The following is a 23,947-nucleotide window of genomic DNA, read 5'->3' as shown; positions in this document are numbered from 1 at the left end:
CCCAAGAAATGCCCTGGTAGATCTTCTCTGTGTCATCACCAGTGCAATCATTTCCTTTCTGTAGTAACAGGTTGAAACAGTGCTTCCTGCAGAGGAGCAGGGAATTACTGACAGATTGGGGTTTATGCATTTTAATAGCCTTTGTGTCTTTCAATAGTTTTTGCCACTTTCTTCATTATAATGGTAAATGCTGATGGCTTTACTAATCCTACCAAAATTCCAGACCAACCTGAACTCTGGTCTGTTTAAGTACAGCAAGTCAAGTTCCACAATATGCAATAGTATTTCATCTACAGTCATGATGTGCATTTATTAAATTGAGTTTAGCCTTTCTGTCAGCTGCAAGAGATTTTTTTTCCTGCATTATAATCCCAGCTAATTAATCCAAGAATGCACTTTTCTGTTTAAATATATGCTGTTAGAGTGTATTGGAACGCTCGCCCCAGATCATTCAAGCCTTTGGGTTACTCTCCCAATGGCATGGATGATGTAATTGTATTTAAACCTGTTTGTACAAGATTGTTACTTCACCTGATCAAGCACTGATTTTTGTTTTGCACATGTATGCTTAGATTGTTTTCCCTTTTTACAGAATGCCAATGAAAAAACTGACAAAGACCAACTAATTGAACAGCTTGAACAAACAATAAAGGGTCATGAAAGTGCCATATCACTGTTGAAAGATAAAATGCTTGCTTCAGAAAAAATAGTTCAAGATTTAAATGACCATATTTTGCAAAAGAATCAAGAGGCTGAGAACCTAAAAATAGAACTAATGAGTTCAAAACAAAGGGAAAGACAGTCATCAGAGGAAATAAAACACCTTATGGGTAATGTAGAGGCCCTCCAGAAACGCTGCCACATGGGCAATTTATCTGAATTGGAAACAGTACAAAGGATTGAAGTAGAAAATCAACGCAAAATGGACCAACTTCAGGCAGAATTGGATGAGATGTATGGAAAACAAATAGTACAAATGAAACAAGAATTGCAGCAACAACATGCTTCGGAAATTAGAAAACTTACTGAGCATCATAAATCTGAAATGGAAAAGGCTCTGGGTCATTCTGTGAATAACCTAGTTAATGAAGAGCAAATTAATGTGTTAAATATGGCAATCAATGAACTAAATGCCAAGTTACGAGACTCTCATTTTCAAAGAGACCAAGTAAGGCAAGATATGTCACAACAGTTAGAAAAAGCTTCTGAGAAACAGATGGAGCTGCAGAACCAAGTCCAAGATCTTTTGGAAGAGCTCAATTTCACTAAAGATCAAATGCGGAAAGCATCAGAAAATATTACAGATCAGAAATACAAAATGCAGGAAATAGAAGAACTGAAAGACATGGTTGACCATTTGAAGGCCCAACTCAATGCTGCTTTGGAATCTAATAAAGATCTCGAGTCTAAGCATGAAGCAGAAGTTACCAACTACAAAATTAAGCTTGACATGCTGGAGAGAGAGAAAGATGAAGTTTTGGACAGAATGGCGGAATCTCAGGAAGCTGAATTAGAGAGATTAAGGACTCAACTTCTATTCAGCCATGAAGAAGAGCTAAGTAAGCTGAAAGAAGATCTGGAAAGAGATCATAAGCTGAAAATTTGTACTCTTCAAGAGCAAATGGCTTTGAATCAGAGTCAGCAATTGGCAAGCTTGCAAAAAGCATTTGAACAGAAGATTGAAGAGGTGAATTGTGAAAAGGATAATATGGTCATTAAAAATAATCAATTGTTATGTGAGGTGAATTTACTAAAAGAAGAAATAGAGTTGTCACAGAAGAGTTCTATGGAAGCTGAAATGCGTTTGCAAATAAGTGAACTTGAAATGGAAATTAAAGCACTAACAAAAAATGGAAAAGAAAAGAGTATACTTGAAGAAGAAATTGTTGAACTACAAACCAAAAGAAATTTTTTGGAAGAACAGATTAAGGAACAAGAAACTATGAAGGTGGAAATTACTGTTCTTCAGGAAGAGAATGAGGCCCTAAAAAAGATAAAAAAGGAAATGGAAGAGAAGTTGAAAACTCAAATTGTACCTGAGGTGAGTAAGTTAACATCGTTTAGCGAACGTGATCTTTCAGAAATGAGAGGACAAATAGAAAGGCTTACTGTAGTTAATGAACACCTTGAAGTCCGTGAGAGAGAGCTCAAAGAAGAAGTTGAGAGACAAAGGAACACTTTTTCCTTTGCCGAAAAAAATTTTGAAGTTAACTTTCAAGAATTGCGTGATGAGTATGACTGCCTGTTGAAAATGAAATTCGATATAGAAGAAAAAATGCTTAAGCAAGAAGTTGAATATGAGACAAAGTTGAAGGCCTTAAGTGAACAACTCCAGGTTTCAGAATCAAGGGAAGACGCTGATGATTTCACAGTGATAAAACAGATTCAGTTAGACAAAACTCTTGATGACTCCAGTAGCCAATCTGAAATTTTAGGAAGCAGAGAAGTCATTGAAAAGGATGCTACTGAACTCATGGAAAAGCTTGAAATAGCTCAACAGGACAAGAAGGAGCTAGCTGAGAGACTTTCAGATCTTTCAGAGGTCTTAATTTTAAGGCAAAATGAAATCTTGCATTTGAAGGAGGAGCTTAAGTCTTTAAAGGAGCAGGCTATTGAAAGATGTGAGAAAACTGACATAATAGAGAATCAGAAGCTGATGATCCAAGAAGGTAAACTGTCCCAAATGAATTTGATAAAAGCAAAGAATGAACGTCAATCTAAACAGCCAGATTTTACTGTGACCAGCAAGCTAAAGGAAAATGAACAACAAGAAAATCTAACAGAGCAAATCATTTCACTACAAAATTCAATGAAAATTATTGTCTCAGAAAGAGACGAGTTGCGACAGAATCAGATTAATCTGATTCAAGAAAAAGAATCTTTATTAACTGAAATTAAGACGTTAAGAGAAAAGCATATATCAGAACTTTCAGACGGTTTACATACTGAAAGAGATCCTTGTTGGCATCATTTGGAGTCTGGTCAGTCTGAACAATTGGGATTTGCTGAACTTACACCGCAGAAGTCTTTCCTGGAAGAAATCTTTCACAAAAATGGAGAGGAAACAAAAAATACCTTGATTATTGCTCAACAAGAAAAACCAGTATGGGGGAAGGTTGAAGATCAGTCTGGAGGATCTGCTTGTGAACTGAATTCTGAGCCAAATGAAAATCAGGTAATGAGCTCTTTTGAACGAAATTGTGTGTAAATTAGATATTTGGTAGCATTAAGGCCATTTAGCTTGAAGTTCATGGCATATGAATATCCTTTATCTTCACAAAGTCTAAAATAACTGGATCCTTAAGGAGTAATTTCCTTTGTAGATTTGAACACTTGAGATTACACAACAATGCGGTAGGAGATATGACCGCTGATTTTACCAAATTCGTAACTTCTGTTTTGAGATACACATGTAACTCGTGTTGCAACAGGCAAAAGATGCAAAGGACAAAGAATGTGAGAATCCTTTAGCAGTTCCAAAAATTATCAAATCTAATGAAGATTATCTGCCACAGCTAGAACAAGCACAGCATCAGGAAGAGGTACCATTTCCTCCATTTCCGCTTCCAAATGACTCTTATCTGATCCTCATAATTTCTTTGGTCATATCTTAGTACAAAGAGCAATATAGTAATCATATTGAAACCATTTTAAATGATACCTCTTTGAAATGTAAATTAGTGAAGAATGTTGAGATTCATAATTGCTATTTGGATATACAGTACCTTCTGGTTAATTGGTCCATCGGTTATTCGGGTCAGCCGTTTATTTGGGACAACTCTTAAAGAACTAATCGAGAAAGTAGCTGGAATTCCCTTTGGGACGCTGTCCACTTAATTAGGACAGGAGACTATTGCCAAACAGTTTCTAACTAGCATTAGTCGTGTGAAGTTACGTGGCCGTTAGCCACTGTATCATGCTTAGAGTGAGCAGTTTTTAAGTAGTGTCAGTTGCATATGTTTGTGTTCAAAAAGCAATGATTATTGTCATTGATAGTTGGTGAGAAATAAGGAGTAAGACAAGTTGGAATTGTTTTGCTCACTGCAGTTTCAAGCATTCAGGCTTAAAAATGCCAGAAACGGCTTGGAGTGAATCTCGTCTATTTTATCCAATGCTCCCAATGTGGCCTCCTCTACATTGGTGAGATGCGACGTAAATTGGGGGACTGCTTTGTCAAGCACCTCCGCTCCATCTGCTAAAAGCGGAATTTTCTGGTGGTCAGTCATTTTATCTGCATTCCCATTCCGACATGCCTCCTCTTTTGCCACGATGAGGCCACTCTCAGGGTGGAAGAGCAACATCTCCTATTCTATCTGGGTAGCCTGTAACCTGATGGCATGAACATTGATTTCTCCTTTTGGTAAAACATTTCCCTCTCTTTCTCTCTTCTTCTATTCCCCACTCTGGCTTCTTTCCTCTTCTCCTCTCCTGTCTATCACATCCTGCAGGTGCTCCTCCTCCTCCTCCTCCTCCTCTTCCTCTTCCTCCTCCTCTTTCTCCCTTGGTCCACTTTTCTCTCCTATCAGATTCCTTCCTCTCTAGCCCTTTACCTTTCCCAACCACCTGGCTTCACCTATCATCTTCTGGCTAGTCCTTCTTCCCCCCTCACCTTTTATTTTGGCATCTTCCCCCTTCTTTTCCAGTCCTGAAGAAGGGTCTTGGCCCAAAATGTTGACTGTATATTCACTTCCATAGATGCTGAGTTTCTCCAGCATTTTGTGTGTGTTGCTCTTGATTTTCAGCGTCTGCAGAATCTCTTGATTTCTCATCCAAGTCATTTGTATAAATATGAATAACAAGGTCTTCCAACATTAACCTCTGTAGCACACCAATAGTCACGGGCCTTCATTCCAAGAAACAAACTTCAACCACCATCCTCTGCTGTCTACCTTTGAGTTACCTGGATTCCATGGGACCTAACCTTACAGACTCACCTGCCATGCAAGACTTTGTTGAACAGCTTTTTGATTAGATTACATATACTACCTTATTGTTATCGACCGTATTGTTTAACCTCTTCAGAAAACTCTAAAAGGTTCATTAAACACCTTTCCTTTCACAAAGCTATGCTGATTCTTCCTAATTAGACTCTGTCAATCCAAATCTTGGTAGGTCCTGTCACACAGAATTCCACCATTAACTTCCCTGCCAGTTATATCAGGCTGACTAGATCAGCGGTCCCCAAACACCGGGCTGCGAAGCATGCGCCACCGAGCCGCGAGGAAACGATACGATTTGGCGTTATGAGTCAGCCGCACCTTTCCTCATTCCCTGTCACGCACTGTTGAGCTTGAACGCGGAGGAGGTCATTACGCACACGTCATTCATGTCAGCGCAGGAAGGAGATCAACTCCTCGAACTTGTAATTGATGGCGGGCTGAAAAGTATGTTTGACATAACATCTCTGCCGGAATTCTGGATCAAAGTCAAGGCTAAATATCCTGAGGTAGCCACAAAAGCACTGAAAACGTTGCTTCCATTTCCAACATATCTCTGCAATGAATGCAACGAAAACTAAATTGCAGAAGAGATTGGACATAAGGAACCCCCTTCGAGTATCGCTGTCTCCCATCACCCCTCGATAGGACCATCTTGTTGCAGGAAAAAAAGCCCAGGGCTCCCACTGATTCAGCGATATTGGTGTTGCAATGATTTTATATGTTCATACGGGGAAAATATGTGCTGTGTGTTTAATATCCAAATGTTACTTAAAATGTTATGATGCTATTGACTTATAAGTGTCTTATACAACCATATAACAATTACAGCACGGAAACAGGCCATCTCTGCCCTTCTAGTCCGTGCCGAACGCTTACTCTCACCTAGTCCCACCGACCTCAGCCCATAACCCTCCATTCCTTTCCTGTCCATATACCTATCCAACTTTTCTTTAAATGATAATATCGACCACTTCTACTAGAAGTTCGTTCAACAATTACTTCAAGCTCCCCTGATAATTGACTTATCGCTATATTCATGCAAGGAAAATATGTGCTGTGTGTTTAATATTAAATTCGTTAGATAAACCCTTTTAGAAACGAAATTGAATGTATTAGCCACTTATCTCCTATATTCCGGTCATGATTAACACCCCCCCCCCCCGAACAGAATCACCAAAAACGATTTGTAGAAAAAAATCGGCACGTACACGCACGCGCACTGGTGCCTGCGCAAGGCTTTATGGTCATTGTAGTCTTTCTCGGGGTAAACACAACGTATTTGACTGCTACTCTTGTCTGTTGGCACCCTACCGCCCGCCCGCCCCCACCCCCACCCCCACCCCCACCCCCGGAGTCGGTCAGTCTGCAAAAATATTGTCAATATTAAACCGGTCTGCAGTGCAAAAAAGGTTGAAGACCTCTGGACTAGATTATCCTTGCTATCCTTCTTGAACAATAGAATGATATTTAAAAATGCAAACACGAGGAAATCTGCAGATGCTGGAATTTCAAGCAACACACATAAAAGTTGCTGGTGAACGCAGCATGATAGACAGCATCTCTAGGAAGAGGTACAGTCGAAGTTTTGGACCGAGACCCTTCGTCAGGACTTACAGTTGACGTTTCGGGCCCAGACCCTTCCTCAGGACGAAGGGTCTCGGCCCGAAACGTTGACTGTACCTTTTCCTAGAGATGCTGCCTGGCATGCTGCGTTCACCAGCAACTTTATGTGTGTTAATAGAATGATATTAGCTGCATTCCAGTTTCGGGTACTTCACCCGAGGCTAAAGATGAAGCAAATATTTCCACGAGGGCCTGCGCAATTTCTTCAGCCTCCCATGAAGTCTAAGGATGGACTCAGTCAAACCCTGAGTCTATCTGCCTTAATGCACCATAAGGCTGCAAATACCTCATCCCTGGTAATGGAAATCATCTTCAAAACATCTTAACTTGTTTCCCTTACTCCTGAGCAACCATAATTTTCTCCTCAGTAAATACCAAGGAGAAATATTCATTAAAAATCCCCTCCATCTCCTGCTGCTTGAGATGTAGGTGGCCCTGCTGTTCTCTAAGAGAACCCCCTGTTTCCCCAGCCACCTTTTTATACTTAATGAGTTACAGAATCTCTTGGGATTTTCCTTAACCTTATCTGCTAAATCCAGCTCATATCTATTCCTTGCCCTCCTCACATGTATTCTTAATCTTTTAATCATCATCAAGGGATGTAGATGCCCTACATTCTAGACCCAATGTCTGCTTCCTTTTTTACACCCAGAACCTCCATATTTCTTGTCAGCCAAGATTCTCTAAACTTGCCAGCTCTGCCCTTCACCCTAACAGGAAAATGTTGCTCTTGGACACTTGATGTCACACTATTAAAAACCTCCAATTTACCACTCATTCCTTTTCTTTCAAACTGGCTCACCCAATCACCCTCTGCTAGGTCCTGCCTAATTCTCTTAAAGTTAGCCCTGCTCTAGTTGAGGACCCTAACATGTTCTATCCTTTTCCATCACTATCTTAAAACTAATCAAATTATGGTCACTAGAGCCAAGGTGCTCCCTGACTGCCACTTCAGTTATTTGTTCCCTAAGTGGAGGTCCTGTATTGCACTCTCCTGAGAAGGGCCTTCTATATATTAACTCAAGAAACTTTCTTGAACGCATTTGTCAAATTCCATTCTGTCCATGCCCTTAACACTCTGGGTAATCTGGTCAAAATCAAAATCTCCTATTGGTATTAGTTTGCTACTATCACCTTAGCAAAAGCTTGTCTTGCATATTGTTCATAGAGATCAAATCATTACACAGTGCATTGAGCTAGAATAAGGTAAAACAATAATGTGCATAATAAAGTGTAACGGTGACTGAAGAAGTGCAGTACAGGTAAATGATAAAGTGCAAATCGTAAAGAAGTAGATTGTGAAGTCAAGAATCCATCTTATTGCACAAGTGGTCCATCAAGAGTCTGATAACAGTAGAATAGAAGCTGTCCTTGAGCCTCTGGTATGAGCTTTCAGTCTTTTATATCTTCTATCCAATGGAAGAAGAGAAAATAGAAAATGTCAGGGGTGGGTGGATCTTTGATTATGCTGGTTGATTCACTGAGGCAGTGATAAGTGGAGATACAATCAATAACAGGGAAGCTGGTTCTCATGATGTGATGTGCTGCATCCATAACTCTGCAGTCTCTTGAAGTCCCGTGCAGAGCAGTTGCCATACCGAGCCATTATGTATTCAGACAGAATGATTTATGTGGTGCATTGATAACAATTAGTAAGTGTTGATGGGGTTGTGCCAGATTCTTTCACCCTCCTGAGGAAGTAGAAGTGTTGGTGAGCTTTTGTGGTCGTGGGTTCAACATGGTTGGATCAGAACAGGCTTTCGGTGATGTTCACACCTATGAGCTTGAAGCTCTCAGTTCTCTCAAACTCAACACTGTTGTTGTAACAGGAGCAAGTGCACAGCCCCCTTTCTGAAGTCAATGACTTGCACTTTTGTTTTACTGACATTGAAGGAAAGGTTGTTGTCATGACACTATGCCTCTAAGCTCTCTGTCTCCTCATTACTTGAGATGTGGCCCACTACAGTAGTATCATTTGCAAACTTGTAGATGGAGTTAGAGCACAGTCTGGCCTTGCTTTCATGAGTGTATAGTGAGTAGAGTAGGAGGCTGCAGGCACAAACACCAGTGTTCAGAATAATCATGATGGCAGTGTTGCTGCCTATCCTTACTGATTGCAGTCTATTAGTCAAGGATCCAGTTGCAGAGGGAGACATTGACTCCCAGGGTCTGGTGTTAGGTGATGAGTTTGCTTGGAATAATAGAATTGAAGGCAGAACTGCAGTTAATAAACAATAGTCTGATGTAGGTATCTTTACTTCTAATATAATCCTGTAATTCTTACAACAATGAGCAATTTCTCTTCAAGAAATCCTAGACTATTCTGGGGTCTGCAAGAGGAGCGTGACCCTCTCCTCTTGTCTTAAGTTTGACGCATTTGGCTTTACAGGACAATTCTTCATGAATTTTGTTTCTGTATAGTGCTGTTACATCCTTCCTTATGAAGAAGGAAACACCCCTTCCTCACTTTCCTGTACATCTGTCACAGCTGTAGTATCTATATCCTGGAACACTGCATTGCCAGCGTTGCCCTTCTCTCAGCTACGTGTCTGTTATGCCTGTAATTTCCCAGTCCCCAGAGCCAATTCATGCTCCGAGTTTGTTCACCTGTTAAGCCTCGTGTTGAAATAAATGCAGTTTTGTTTCGTCCTTTCCCTCCCTTTACTGTACTTTTAGCCATCCTGCTTAATAAGCTTTCTCTTTATCCTACTGCTTTACCCATGGCCTGTTCCTGCTCAGAATCCCACCACTTACTCCTCACCAATCTAGTTTAAGCTTTCCTGTGTAGCACCAGCATATTTCCCTGCAAAGGATATTAGTTCCTTTCCAGATCAAATGCAACCTGTTGTGAGTCAGAATGCTTATCAGGTGGTCATTGCCACCTTTTATTTTAGCCTGCTCTGCCCTTTAGAATGAGAGGTGGATTTGTTGAGGAAAGAAAATGCAAAATAATATAAAATGATCTTTGTGTATGACAGGCTGAGCTAAAGCTTCAGTTGGAGGCTCAACGTATCAGTCTTACTCAGATTTATGCTGCTCAACTGGAGCTTGTCCGTGACAATTTGAAAAATGAATCCGAGGTTGCTCTGGAAAGACTGCAGGAAAAGCTTGCAGCTGCTCATGCACTGGAAATAAATGAACTTCGAGCACAGTTTCAACAGGAATTACTGAACATTCAAGCATCTCAGAAAGGTACGAAAAGTAATAATGGCGGCAGTGATTGAAACAGCTTCCTCCCTATTTTATTGTTTTCTCATGGTTTCTACTGGAAAGCAAGCATTGATTCTTTCTCGTGTCACAATCTGCCTGATCTGTGCAGCGTTGAGGACTATTTGAGTGTTATTCTTCTGGTTTTTATTGCCTATTTCTTTGACTAAAAGAGAAAGTAAAGCTTTCTGCGAATGATTGTAAACACAATGTAACTTCTGATTAAATATTAACTGTAGCTGCTGAAATTTAATAATCATTTGGCTATAGACAGATAATTATTTTAAGGACAGATACAGAACTTTGTGGCCATATAACAGGACTAGAAAGATTGGCTGTTGCATGTGACTCAGTTTGTAGGGAAAGAAATTTATTTTTTGTTAAGACTGTATTGAATTTCACCTCCCTGTAGGGAGGTGAATCATATATTTATTATTCATGATAGAGAATAATATAATTTAGTATTAAGGGAATTAAATGGTCTGGGTTTAGTGCAGGAAAGTGGCACTGAGGTAAAGGGTCTTAATGAATAGTGGAGCAGAGGCAAGAAGTGAATGGCCACTCCTCCTTTGCTGTCATCTGTTGTTTGCTTATCGCAGTCAGAATGTGAGATAATGTCAGGCTAAATGTGTCTTGTGAGATAACTTTATCACGGTAATTTTAATGTCATCTGGTTTATCATTCACCCTCTTTTTCTCCCTGAATGAAGGAACTTATCCTCCATACAGTTCCACTGAACCAGGTAGAAAAATCATGGTCAGAGTGAATGATCTCAATTTCGGTGCTTGTATAGATACCATTAAAGTTTAATTAAATTTAAATTAAGGTTTAGAGTTTAGTCTTATCTGAGAGCATGAAGAGATGGACTATAAATACCTCCTTCTTGAGACAAATATTTTTAAATTATTACATTTTTGGTGCTCAAATGTAATCAGTGATTATTGTTTAGGCACTGAAGAATCATCACAAATGCTGATGGAAAGGCTCAAGATGATGATTTCTGATGAGTGTTTACAGCTGTCCCAGGTACGTTAAAAGAAGAACTGGAAATATTGCAATTTAAAAACTAGCAATGAACCACTAAAGAACTATTTTAAAGAATTTCTCTTTTCTCACACAGCAAAGGAGGAGACTATTTGTCTCCTCAGGTCCATGCTGCCTCTCAGACCATTCCCTTCAGTCCGACTTCCCCACTTGCTTCCCTTTAACTTCTTCATACGTGTGTCAACTCTACCCCCAACCCCAGTTCTCTGAGTTCAACCCACAATGAGAGCAATCTGCAGTAGTCAGTTAATTTGAGACCAATTAATAATTACTCCACTGAATATAGAAAAATTGAAATTGACATAATGAAAAAAACTTGTTTGCAGTTTCTACTGCAGTTCTTGAAGATCTAAATATCTCTCGCTTGGAAAATACATCATAATAGCCACATTATGCAGTGAAAATTATGAGGAGTATAGATATGGTAAATGCAAGCAGGCTTTTTCCACTGAGGTTGGGTGGGACTACAACCAGAGGTCATAGGTTAAGGGTGAAAGGTGAAAAATTTAAGGGGAACATTAGGAGGAACAACAACACTCAGAGAGTCATCAAAGTGTGGAATGAGCTGCCAGTACAAGTGCTGTATGCAAGCTCGATTTCAACATTTAAGGGAAGTTTTGATAGGTACATTACAGGTGTGGTAGTGGTATGGGGGGCTGTGGTCTGGGTGCAGGTCGATGGAAGTAGGCAGTTTAAATGGTTTGGCACAAACTAGTTCGAAGTGCCTGTTTCTGTGTTGTACTTTTCTATGACTATGATTATTAATGTAAGAGTAAAAGGTGAATATTGTGATCTAAGACAAATACAATCAATGGTTCAATGCAAAAAGTAAGGATTTTCAGATTGTATATTGTATACACTTCCTGATATTATATTATGTTGTTGTAAATAATGCAGTATTGATTGCAAATGAAGATAATTAGAACTATGTTTCTACAACCTTTTATATAGTTGCAATTTTCTTGTTATGGATATATATGAATTTAATGTTTTGGTTTGGACAGGTATTTGTCAGCACATTAGGTGAAGATTATTTGATAGAAAAGAGAAAGCCTCAGGAGCAGTCTGAGGAAGTTATAACACCAGGAAACACAGACTACATGGAAAAGGAAAACCAGGTGCATAAAGACCCGGTTGAGGAAGCAAAAGGTATACTATGTTATGATAGCTTTTAATCTATTGCAATGGTACATCAGATTAAAAACAAATTCCATTGAAGTGTTTAAAACATATAAAATCTAAACACTGGATGTGTGCATGTTGTGAATTAACATCCTTGCATCATTACAAAACTAAATAAATACTGAATTTTTAGAGCAAACTTGTTACTATCTTAGAATGGAATTATGGTTAATATTGGTGAGGAGATCAGATTGGAATTTAGCATTGTCTGTATTGGATTGCAGTTTCTAAAAGAGCATAGGCCGATCAGTGGAAAAGGATGGTAAAATGAAATGCATGATAATATTTTCATTGAGGGGATAGTCATTGGATTTATCTAATCCTGAGTGATTGTATCCACTTTCATAGTTCATTATTCAGATATTTGTCACTTACAAGCTTATCTTCTCCAAAGTCCTCATTGCTTCTAGTGAATCATAAATTAATTTTCAACAAATAGGACTCTTCATGGGCGTAATCATAGGAAAAAAATATACAAAGAGTGGGTCATTTGAGCTTGCTCTGCAAAATATCTGTGAGTTAACAGGATTACAAGGAGGAATGGAAGGTGATCGAAGAGGAGTTTGTAAGACAAAAGAGATTAGAGAGGAAAATTCAGACAGTTCTCTGGTGGGGATTGAGGTTGTTAGCAGTGAAGCAAAAAATGGAATGATATACATGATGCTCAAGTCCAAGGAAGCAGATAAAGGAATGGGTGAAACAGACAAGTTAGAACTTTAATGAGGTATTAATTTCTGGAATCCTATGCAGATCTCTAAATGACAGATGTGAGGAATGACTTGGACTGGGAATTTACTGTCAGTGTGGTTTTTGATAAGATGATGATAAGTGAGATAACAGAATAATCAACACTGACATGTTGACAGGGGTGTGTTTTGTTTATGGGTTGGGGTAAAGCTGTAGAGGTAATTAAGTGAAATGAAGATGATGGCTATAGAAGATATTTTTGTGGTTGACGATGTAATGGAATTAATTTATCAGATGTAAAAGTGCTTTGTTACCCATTAGTTAATTTTGATTCTGGAGTAAATCCCTGATAACTTGAAGTGGTTCTACAAGGAGCCTTTATCAAGTGTTTAATGAAGTTTTGTCAGAAAATCTGAGCGAAATTCAAATTTGTGGGTCGTGAAGATAAATCTAGAATGTAGATTTGCTCATAGAGTTGTTTGAAGCTGTAACATGTAGTGGATATCAAATAAAGGAGAAGATATTAACTTGTATTATAAATTACAAGGCAAATGTTAAAATCAGAAAATTACCAAACCCAAAATCCAAGTCAATCCTTGAGTGCAAAGTACAAGGTAAGTTTTTGGAATACATACAAGAGGTAAGATCTGATACAGACAAATGTAAAATATGGTGTATATGTATATAGGAGATTAAAAAATACATAATTGAATTTTCCTTTGTTTATTTGTGTCAATAGTTGGCTACTATAAATTATCACTTAGTGTTGGCAAATGGGAAAATAATTAAAATAGAGTTGATGGCTTATGAGAGAGAATAAATTGAAGAGGGGAAATGGGATGAATGAATGGGACTGCTGTGCTAAGAACCAATATGGATGTGAGCTAAAAATAAATGATGTCAGAAGAGGCAAAGATGAAATTGATCAAAACCCCAAAGTAAATTCAATTCTCTGCAAAGAAAGACTGAAGCAAGAACTAAAGCAGTTGTTAGCAAATGTGAGGAAGTTGGCTTTCACATTGTAGTGTGTTTAGAAAATACTTGAATGCCATTTGTTTCTGATTAATGACTCATGATACTTTTGGATTTTGTAAAAAGCTTGGAGTAAAGGAACAAGCTTATTTTTATCAAAAGGGGTCTGAATTCTGAGGAAAGAAAAGGGAGTGAAAGAAATACTATTTGGGAAAAGTGCAAACTGAGAGAAGTTTTCAGAGAGAAATGTAAAAGCTGACTTGAGATTAAATTGCAAAAATAATACAGAAAATTCAAGTTCAAAGTTAAAATAGAGTTTTAAGCCAGTTTAGGTCTGGTGTCTGAATTTATTGTTAAAAATGAACTAGGTTTAAAGATACCAGAGATGAACACTCAGGAAAAATAGGTGATCCACAGATGGTAGTGAGATATTGCACTTACTATTCAGTAGTGAATTAAAATGCATTAAATGACCTTCCACATGCATATGACGTGATTTTATGAAACTTGCTCTGACTTTCTCACTGGTTTTTATTTTGAATTTCAGCTTTAGACATGGTCCTTTTAGTTGCAACTTTGCATGAAAGCTGTCCTAAGTATTACTTCGCAGTCTATACTAGTGCCCACAAACATGTAACCTCTCTTCCTAAGGAAATTTAAAAAACTGTAGAAACTGGAAATCTGAAATAAATACAGGCAGTATCTGTGGCGGAAAAAAAATACAGTTAACGTTTGAAATCAATAACCCTTTATTAGAGATGGTAAAAGAAAAAAAAAGTAAGGTACTTTTAAATTACAGAGATTTGGGGTGAGCTGGAAATGACTAAGGACAAATCTTTGATAGGGTGAGGTCTGTATTGTCCATGGGAATAAGTTGTGGAAGTCATCTGGTTGATGAGTTAATGGGGGCAGTCAGGATGTGGTAACGGAGAGAGAATAAATGAAATAATGTCATTGATGAATGCCAAAAATAATCTATTTTGTGGGTAGATAAAGCATGTTATCTGAAACTGAAGCTTTCAATATTGAATATGGAAGGCGATTATGTGTTCTAGATAGAATATCAAGTGTTATTTCTTAAGCTGCAGTTGGGCTTCATTATAGTGCAGGAAACCACAGATAGAGGCCACTATGTTGGAATGAAGAATCAGGTGGCAGTGAACAGGAGCCTTGAGATGACCCTGCAGCAAACAGATGAGATGAGTCCAGGGCTCTGACCACTCTGATAGTGGAGAAGCCATGGTTCCAGAAGACTTGTGGCGTACTTGAACGAAAAGCAAATATAATGGAAGAATTTGGAGAATGAAACCAAGTTCTTGCAGGAGGCAGGCAGAAGGAAGTGTGAGTGAGATGGCTGTGAGTTTGTAGTTGTTTAATGGATGTTGTCAAAATCTTCTTCCCAGAGATGGAGGGAGAAGGAACATTAAAGGGAGCAGAAGAATTGGAGATAGACCTCGTGCAAGATAATGGTAATTGTCAGTAGATGTGATGAAATTTTCAAGTTCTATATGAGTGCGAGCTGTGTACTAGAAAAAGAATTGAGGGAGAAGAGTAAAGAATCTGCTGGTAGACCTCAGCAGGTTGACCAGCTTCTGGGGAGGAAAGGAATTTACTGCATGTGGAGGATTGTAAACAGTTTTGGGCCCCACGTCTAAGGAAGGAGGTGTTGTCGTTAGAGATGGTCCAAAGGAGGTTTGTGAGAATTATCCTGGAATGAAAGGAATAACATATGAAGAGCATTTGCCTCTGGGCCTTTACTCACTGGAGCTTAGAAGTTTGAAGGAAGATCTCAATGAAACCTACTGAATATTGAAAAGCTTAGGTGGAGTGGATATGGAGAGGATATTTCCAATTGTGGGAGAGTCCAGTACCAGAGGCCAAAGCCTTAGAATAGAAGGACATCCCTTTTGAATAGGGATGAGGAGGAATTTCTTTAGTCAGAAGGTGTTGAATCTCTGGAGTTCATTGCAACAGACGTCTGTCTATAAGTAAAACATTGTTTTAGTAAGGACATTAAATGTTGCAGGAAAATGGAGTTGAGAGGGAAAGTAAATCAGCCATGATCAAATGACAGAGGAGATTCGATGAACCAAATGGTCTAATTCTGCTCCTGTACCTTATGGTCCACCTGCTGAGTTTCTCTAGCAATTTGTTGCTAAGATTTCAGCATCTGCAACCTCTTGTGTCTCAGTTGAGGGAGGGAGCTGAGTAGCACTGATCCACTAAATCTGCAAAAAGATAGACATAACGAGTCCGTGTGAGTTCCTATTGCTACACCTTTGATCTGGAGAAAATGACTGGAGTTAAAAGAGAAGATGTGAGAATGAGCTCAGCTGGGCAAATGCGTTTGCTTGTGGACGTGTTGGCCTTTTGTTCATCCGAACCTGCTAATATTCCTTCTTGGATAATTTTCAAACTTGACTTATCTGCACAACTGTTCTAGAACAATTCATCAGGAATTTTTGTAAATATTAAAATACCAATTATTTTCAAATGCTCTTTTTAGTGTTCCTTTTTTGCATACATCATTCTTGAATTGCTGTTTGGAGATGCATATACACACACACACACACATACATATACAGTGGCATGCAAAAGTTTGGGCACCCCTGGTCAAAATTTCTGTTACTGTGAATAGCTAAGCGACTAAAGATTAACTGATTTCCAAGAGGCATAAAGTTAAAGATGATACATTTCTTTAATACTTTAAGCAAGAAACATTTTTTATTCCCATCTTTTATAGTTTCAAAATAACAAAAAAGGAAAAGGGCCCGAAGCAAAAATTTGGGCACCCTGCATGGCAGTACTTCGTAACACTCCCTTTGGCAAGTATCACAGCTTGTAAACGCTTTCTGTGGCCAGCTACAGAAAGTAGTCTTTCAATTCTTGTTTGGGGGATTTTCGCCCATTCTTCCTTGCAAACGGCTTCCAGTTCTGTGAGATTCTTGGGATGTCTTGCATGCACTGCTCTTTTGAGGTCTGTCCACAGATTCTCGATAATGTTTAGGTCAGGGGACTGTGAGGGCCATGGCAAAACCTTCAGCTTGTGCCTCTTTATGTAGTCCATTGTGGATCTTGAAGTGTGTTTAGGATCATTATCCTGTTGTAGAAGCCATCCTCTTTTCATCCTCGGCTCTTTTACAGACAGTGTGATGTTTGCTTCCAGAATTTGTTGGTAATTAATTGAATTCATTCTTCCCTCTACCAGTAAATGTTCCCCGTGCCACTGGCTGCAACACAAGCCCAAAGCATGATCGATCCACCCCCGTGCTTTACAGTTGGTGAAAGGTTCTTTTCATGAAATTCTGCACGCTTTTATCTCCAAACATACCTTTGCTCATTGCAGCCAAAAAGTTCTATTTTAACTTCATCAATCTACAGGACTTGTTTCCAAAATGCATCAGGCTTGTTTAGATGTTCCTTTGAACCTTTCGAATAGAACTTTTATTATTTTGAAACTGTAAAAGATGGAAATAAAAAAAGATTTCTTGCTTAAAATATTAAAGAAATATGTCATCTTTGACTTTATGCCTTTCAGAAATCAGTTCATCTTTTACTCACTTAGCTATTCACAGTAACAGAAATTTTGACCGGGGTGCCCAAACTTTTGCATGCCACTATATATATATGAAAGAGAGAGAGAGAGGAGAGAGAGAGAGAGAGAGAGAGAGACACACACACACACACACACACACACACACACACATATACAGGAAATTATTAATTTTAAACTTATCATTCCTTATGGGGTCTATAAGTAATACAGTAACATGATCAGACTAAGTTGGTTCATATTTTCAAATTAAATCATAATGTTATGAAGAGACTCAATAGGGGGAAGAGAAGGAAGGATAAAAGTATAAAATACTTAAGGAGAAAGTTCGTAGCATCTCATGATTACTGATGAGGCAACAGAGGTTCACGTTTTAACTTTAAATTATCCATTGGACCTTTTCTGGAAGGTGGAAGAAATGCTACACACTAGAGTTGTGAAGACAGCAGAAAAAACCATACTTGAAAGCATTTATCTGTTCCCTTATTTGATATTGGCTAATCCTTTGAATGCTGTTTTATTTCAGCATCCCATTGTTAAGAGATAAATAACTTCTGTGTGTATTAAATTTAATTTGAAAATTCTTGACTGGCATTAAATGATAAGATCTTTTGAATGGCTGTAAAGGTGGACATGGTTTGAACATTATTTCTTAAATTAATTCATTTGAACAACTTCTCGTGGAGCAAAAACAGGAAAATGGTTAAGAGATTTTTTTAAACTAGGTAAATAAGCAAGCATACCATAAGCTGGTCTTTTCCTTTAAATATTGAAAGCATCATTGACATTCCCACATACAGCAGTCAACTGATTGTATCAATTCTTGGTAAAAGGCTTTGTAGGGTTAGGATCAGGAAAGAACGTTTGAACAAGACATTCAAGGTATGAGACTGTATCAAACCCGTGTCATGTTTGTCCTGTGCAATATGGAAACTCAGGGAGGCTGCCAGAGTCCCTGATGACTACATGTGCAGGAACTGTGTCCGGCTACACCTTCTGACAGACCACAAGACTACCCTGTATCTGCGCATGGATTCATTGGTGACGCTGAGAATGTTGTGGATAACATATTTAGTGAGTTGGTCAGTTTAAGTGCCCAGGGAATGGGAGACCAAAAGGCAGAGCTCTAGCAGCAAGGTGGTGCTGGAGTCCCCTGTGGTCATTTCCCTTCAAAACAAATAAGCCACTTTGCATACTGTTTGAGGGAGATAGCTTAGGGGAAGGCAGCAGTAACGAGGATCAAGGCACCATGACTGACTCCACTATACAGGAAGGTAGGAAAAGAGTGGCATATTTATCATGGAAGGGGTTTCCATGGTAAGGGGAATAATCAGAAGCTTCTGTTACCTCAAAAGGAGACTCCTGTTTGGTGTGTTGCCTCCCAGGTGCAAGGTGCAAGGGTCAAGGATATCTCAGAATGGCTGCAGAGCTTTCTGGAAGGTGAGAATGAATAGGTAGTCGTGATGCATTTAGGTACCAACGATATAGGAAAATATTGGGAGGAGCTTCTACAAATTTAAAAAGTAAGCCCTCTATGGTAATGATCTCAGGATTGGCACCTGTGCCATGTGCTGGGCAGAGTAGAATTAACAGCATAGTTAATGTGAATATGTGGCTTGAGCAGTGGAGCAGGAGGAATGGATTTAGATTCCAGAGGCATTAGTGCCAGCTCTGGGGGAGTTGTGACCAGTACAAACTGGACAGTCTACACCTGGGCAAAAGCATGCTCGGTGTCCTGGGAGATTGTTTCCTAGTGCTGCTGGGGAGGGTTTAAACTAATATGGCAGGAGGATGGAAAACTAGACAAAGGGAAGACCATAAGATGTAGGAGCAGAATTGTGCTTTTCAGCCCATCGAGTCTGCTCCGCCATTTCATCATGGCCGATCCCAGACCCCATTCAACCGCTCTCACCATATCCCTTAATGCCCCAACCAATTGGCAATCCATCAACCTCCGCTTTAAATATACCCACGGACTTGGCTTCCACTGCAGTCTGTGGCAGAGCATTTCATGGATTCACCACTCTTTGCTAAAAAAAAAATTCCTCCGCACATCTGTGCTAAAAAGTCGCCCCTCAAGTTTGAGGCTGTGCCCTCTAGTTCTGGATAACACCACCAGAGGGAACATCCTCTCTTCATCCACCTTATTGAGTCCTTTCAACATTCGGTAGGTTTTAATGAGATCCCCACACATTCTTCTAAATTCCAATGAGTACAGGCCCAAAATGTCAAAAAGTCCTCGTATGTTAACCCCTTCATTCCTGGAAGGTGAAATAGTTTGATTTAAAAACAAGCGAAAATGGTGGCTAAAGTGAACATAGGTACCTTGGATAATGTTGGGTAATGTGGAAGTGGCCAAGGCCTTGAATGACTGTTTAGGTTCTCATGGTGGCAGACACACCTGACATGCTAAAGAAAGATGCTATGAATGCAGTGAGAGGTGAGGACTTCAATACGATCGCTGTCACTAAAGAGGAAGGGATGAACAAACTAGTGGGTGTAAATGTAGATGACCACACTGTTCTGTGATGCAATTGATTTTCATATTTATCCTCCTATTTGAATGAAAATAAGGTTTCCTGAACTTTTATATTTTGGCTTCCAGAAATGCAAATAAATCTAGAGAGACTTCAAAAATACCTCCTTCAAGAGTACAATCAGCTGGTAGCTCTTCAAACGCAATTAGCTAGTGAACTCAAAAAGGTAAGCAAAATAATTCATCCAGGTTCAGTTTATTCAATAAGGTATAATGTTACATTTTGGCAAATGCTGATAAATTGATTTTCTTACCCTTTGTATCTTTTAAACAACTTTGTTAGCCATGGTTCAGTTGTTAACACTCTTATCTAATTTGGGAGACGGTGGTTTTAAGTTGCACCTTGGAGCCTTGAACCCATTACCCACTGTAACTGGGCATGCAGCACCATTGGATTTCCATCTTCCTGTTAAGATGTTAAAGGATCTAATCTGTCGTCAAGGGTAGATTTCAAAGATCCTCTACCAATATTTTGATGAGGAATAAGAATGCTGTCTCTGATGTCCTGGACAGTTTATCATATGCTACTGATATCATGGCAACAAATGATCTATTTGTTCATTACAGTTTGTGGTCCCAAGATGTACTGCATTTCCTTTATTGCCAGAATGACTGCATGTCAGTGTACTTAATTTACTATGAAGCACTTTTTACACTTTGTGGTTACTGTATAAATTACTTTCATTGGATCCAATTAGATATGAAAGATTTTAACAGTCTTAGATTGAAGTTGACAAGCATTTTAAGTCCAAGGTTGGGACTGTATATGCAAGGCTAAAATACACGTTTATTTTTGTAAAGCCTCTTTTTTTTCCCCCTAACCTTGTATGTAATTCCAGATTGAAGATCGCCAGGCTGCTTACCTAAATTTGCAATCACAAACTGAAGAAGAAAATATTAGATTGCGTATGCAGATAGAAAGCACTCATGCTAGTTCTCAAGACCCTAACGGTAAACCTTACAACATTATTTTACCTGAAACTTTCTTGTCATGCCAGTAGGGCAATCTGTAATTTTCAAGGGAAGAATATAACAAATAATTGGGAAATAAATCTGTTATAAATTTATGTCACTAGAAAGATGTGGAATATCAGAATTTGCTTATCTATCTTGCTTAGATCTTAAGGAGCAGTTAAGAATCCGGTCAGCTCGGCTTGAAGAGATTGTAAAGCTAAAGCAAGCATTTTGCCAACAAAAGGCAGAATTGGAAGACCAACATTCAGAAGAAATAAAGAATATGAAGACTTCTTATGAAAAGCAGTATCAAGAAATGGAGGCCAAATATGTCGGAGAAATCATCTGTCTACAACAAAAGCTACAAAAAATAACTGGCTTTGATCCTCAATCCGGGTATGAACAAATTGTTTCGCACCTCCAGTTAGAATGCAGCAGTTTGCAAGTGTTTGGGTCTTATGTTCTGTACACCAAGACAAATTTATGGCTCCTGTTCATGATTATTGTGTCCGCTGTGGTTCATAGAACAGTACAGCACAAGACCAAATCATTCAACCCATGATGTTGTGCTAATCTAATCATATTAGTAACCAATTGCCCAACTAAACATCTCTTCTGTCTACAAAACATCCATATCCTTCAGCTTCCTCTACACTTGTTTGCCTTCGTTCGATTTGCCTCCACCTCCACCCTGGCAGTACATTCTAGGCACCCACCACTCTCTGTGTTTAAAAACAAAACAGCTTGCCCTGAACATCTCCTTTGAACTTTATCTCTCTTACCTTAAATGCCCGCCCTCTGGTATTAGCCATTTCAACCATGGGGAAAAAACACTGGCTATCTATCTATACCTCTCATAATCTTATAAACAAATGTCACTCAGGTTACTTTCCCTTCGGCATCTGCAGCTCCAAACAAATCAGCTAAGGTTGTCCATACTCTCCTTTTAGCACATGCCCTCTTACTTCAGGCAGCATCCTTTTAAACCTCTTTGACACCATCTCCAAAGCCTTAACATCCCTCCTGTGACACACACAATATGCTGGAGTAACGCAGCAGGCCAGGCAACATCAAAGGAAAAGAGCAAACATTCGATGTTGTGGACCAGTCCCGATGAAGGATCTCGGCCTGAAACATCAACAGTTTACTCTTTTCTGTAGATGCTGCCTGGCCTGCTGAGTTTCTTCAGCATTTTGTGTGTTTCCTTTGATTTCCAGCATCTGCAGATCTTCTCAGTTTTGTCATCCTTCCTGTAATGGAATACAAACATAATTGAATGCAATACCTTGGATATAATCTGACTATAGCGTTTTAAAAAGCTGTGACATAACTCCCAGACTCTCCAACTCAGTTCCTCAACTAATAAAGGCAAGAGTATCATATTCCTTCTTTACCAGCCTATCACCTGTGGAAGCATTTTCAGGGAGGACATGCTGTATGCCTTCTGGACCAACCTTATCAACCTGTGTAGCCACTTTAAAGAAACAGGTTTATTGTCATTGATGTGTTTCATGAAATTTGTTGTTCTACTAAACAGCAACACTGTTAAGGGTCTTATTAATAGTTTACTGTCCTTTTACATTTGATCTCCCAAAGTGCGCCACTTCATATTTAGTTGTGTTCAATTCCATTTGCCATATCTGTAACTGATCTATATTCTGCTGTAGGCTTTGGCAGTCTTCTGTGCTATCCATAACTCCACCAATTTTTGTATCGTCTGCAAGTGTACTAATCCACCAATCTACGACTTTATCCAGGTCGTTTATACATATCACAAACAGTGATGCCTGTGGAATACCACCAGTCACAGACCTCCAGCCAGACTAGGTCACATTGACCACTACCCTCTGTGTCAATGGGCAAGCAAATTCTGAATCCAGATAGCCAATTCACCATGGATCCCATTTTAATCTTCTGTGTGGGCCTATGTAGGGCCTTGTCAAATACCTTACTAAAATCTCCTCAAACTTCTAATGAAGTAGAGACACTAGTGTTCTTTCTTCATGATTGCATCAATATTTTAGGCCCAGGACAGATCCTCAGAGATGTTGACACCCAGGAACTTAATGCTGTTCATCATTTCTATCGTTGACCCCACAGTGAAGACTCGTGTGCGTTCTTCTGACCTTCCCTTCCTGAACTCCACGGTTTCTTGGTCTTGCTGATGCTGAGTGCAAGGTTGTTGTTTCAATGCCACTCAATCTGCCGATCTACAGTATCTCACTCCTGTACTCAACCTCATCGCCCTCTGAGGTTTTACCAGCAACAGAGGTGTCATTTGCAAATATATTAATGGCATTTGACATGTGCTAAGCCACACACAGTTATGAGTGTGGAGAGAGAAGAGCTGTAGGCTAAGTATGCATTGTTAGGTGTGCGTGCATTGATTGTCAGCAAGGAGTAGATGTTCCTACTGATCTGACCTGACTGTGGTCTCCTGATGATCCATTTGCAGAGGGAGGTACAGAGGCTCAGGTTTAGAAGCTTGGTGATTAATACTGAAGGGATGATTGTGTTGAATGCTAAGCTGTAATTGATAAACAACGGCCTGACATAGATATTGTTCTTCTTCAGGTGCTTCAAGTCAAAGTGGAGAGCTAGTGAGATTGCATCCTCTGTAGACCCATTGTGGCAGTGGGCCCAGGTCCTTGTTCAGGAAGGAGTTAACTCTATCTTTAACCAATCTCTCGAAGTACTTCATTTGGTAGATGTGAATGCTGCCAGTCAATAGTTATTTAGGTTGCTCACCTTGCTCTTCTTGGGCATTGGTGTGATTGCTGCTCTTTTGAAGCAGATTGCAGCAGTGAGAGGTTGAAGGTCTCCTTAACACTTCAACCTGTTGGTTGGTACAATTTTCAGTTCTCTGCCTGAGATCTGATGCCTTACAACATCTTGAAGGATGCTCTGACATCAGCGAGGCAGAGATCACAGGGTCACTGGATGCTGTGGGGATTTACAAGAATGGGTCTAAATTGCTGTTCTTGAATGCCAAGATCTAGCCCTCAGCAGACTATAAATCTCTTGGTTCATCCAGGGATTCTATAGTTTGAGAAGACTTGGTATGTTTTCAAAGGCACACACTCATCTATTAGGTCTTGCTGAAGTCATTAATGGCCGTGGCATATTCATTCAGATCTGAGGATGAATCCCTGAATATGGCCCAGTCCACTGATTCAAACTAGTCCTCTAAACGCACCTCCATCTCCCTTAACCATACTTTCACCATTCCGAACACTGGTGCTGCAGACC

At 39.3% G+C, this 23,947-nt stretch overlaps 1 protein-coding gene across 5 annotated transcripts in view; it reads left to right on the top strand.

The window, feature by feature from the left end:
- akap9 (A kinase (PRKA) anchor protein 9) overlaps positions 1 to 23,947 on the top strand; it is a 206,815-nt gene that overhangs the window by 33,098 nt on the left and 149,770 nt on the right. For all 5 annotated transcript variants that reach the window (XM_072253717.1, XM_072253716.1, XM_072253715.1 and 2 more), the window contains exons 8-14: positions 593 to 3,175; positions 9,542 to 9,755; positions 10,720 to 10,796; positions 11,819 to 11,963; positions 19,814 to 19,911; positions 20,584 to 20,695; positions 20,863 to 21,094. In XM_072253717.1, the coding sequence (XP_072109818.1) occupies positions 593 to 3,175; positions 9,542 to 9,755; positions 10,720 to 10,796; positions 11,819 to 11,963; positions 19,814 to 19,911; positions 20,584 to 20,695; positions 20,863 to 21,094 (3,461 nt within the window). The remainder of the gene's footprint in view (positions 1 to 592; positions 3,176 to 9,541; positions 9,756 to 10,719; positions 10,797 to 11,818; positions 11,964 to 19,813; positions 19,912 to 20,583; positions 20,696 to 20,862; positions 21,095 to 23,947) is intronic.

Source organism: Mobula birostris, chromosome 3 (assembly GCF_030028105.1).
Source record: "Mobula birostris isolate sMobBir1 chromosome 3, sMobBir1.hap1, whole genome shotgun sequence".
Taxonomy (NCBI): domain Eukaryota; kingdom Metazoa; phylum Chordata; class Chondrichthyes; order Myliobatiformes; family Myliobatidae; genus Mobula; species Mobula birostris.
The sequence above is the reverse complement of the archived record's forward strand: the minus strand, read 5'-3'. Positions and strand labels throughout refer to the sequence as shown.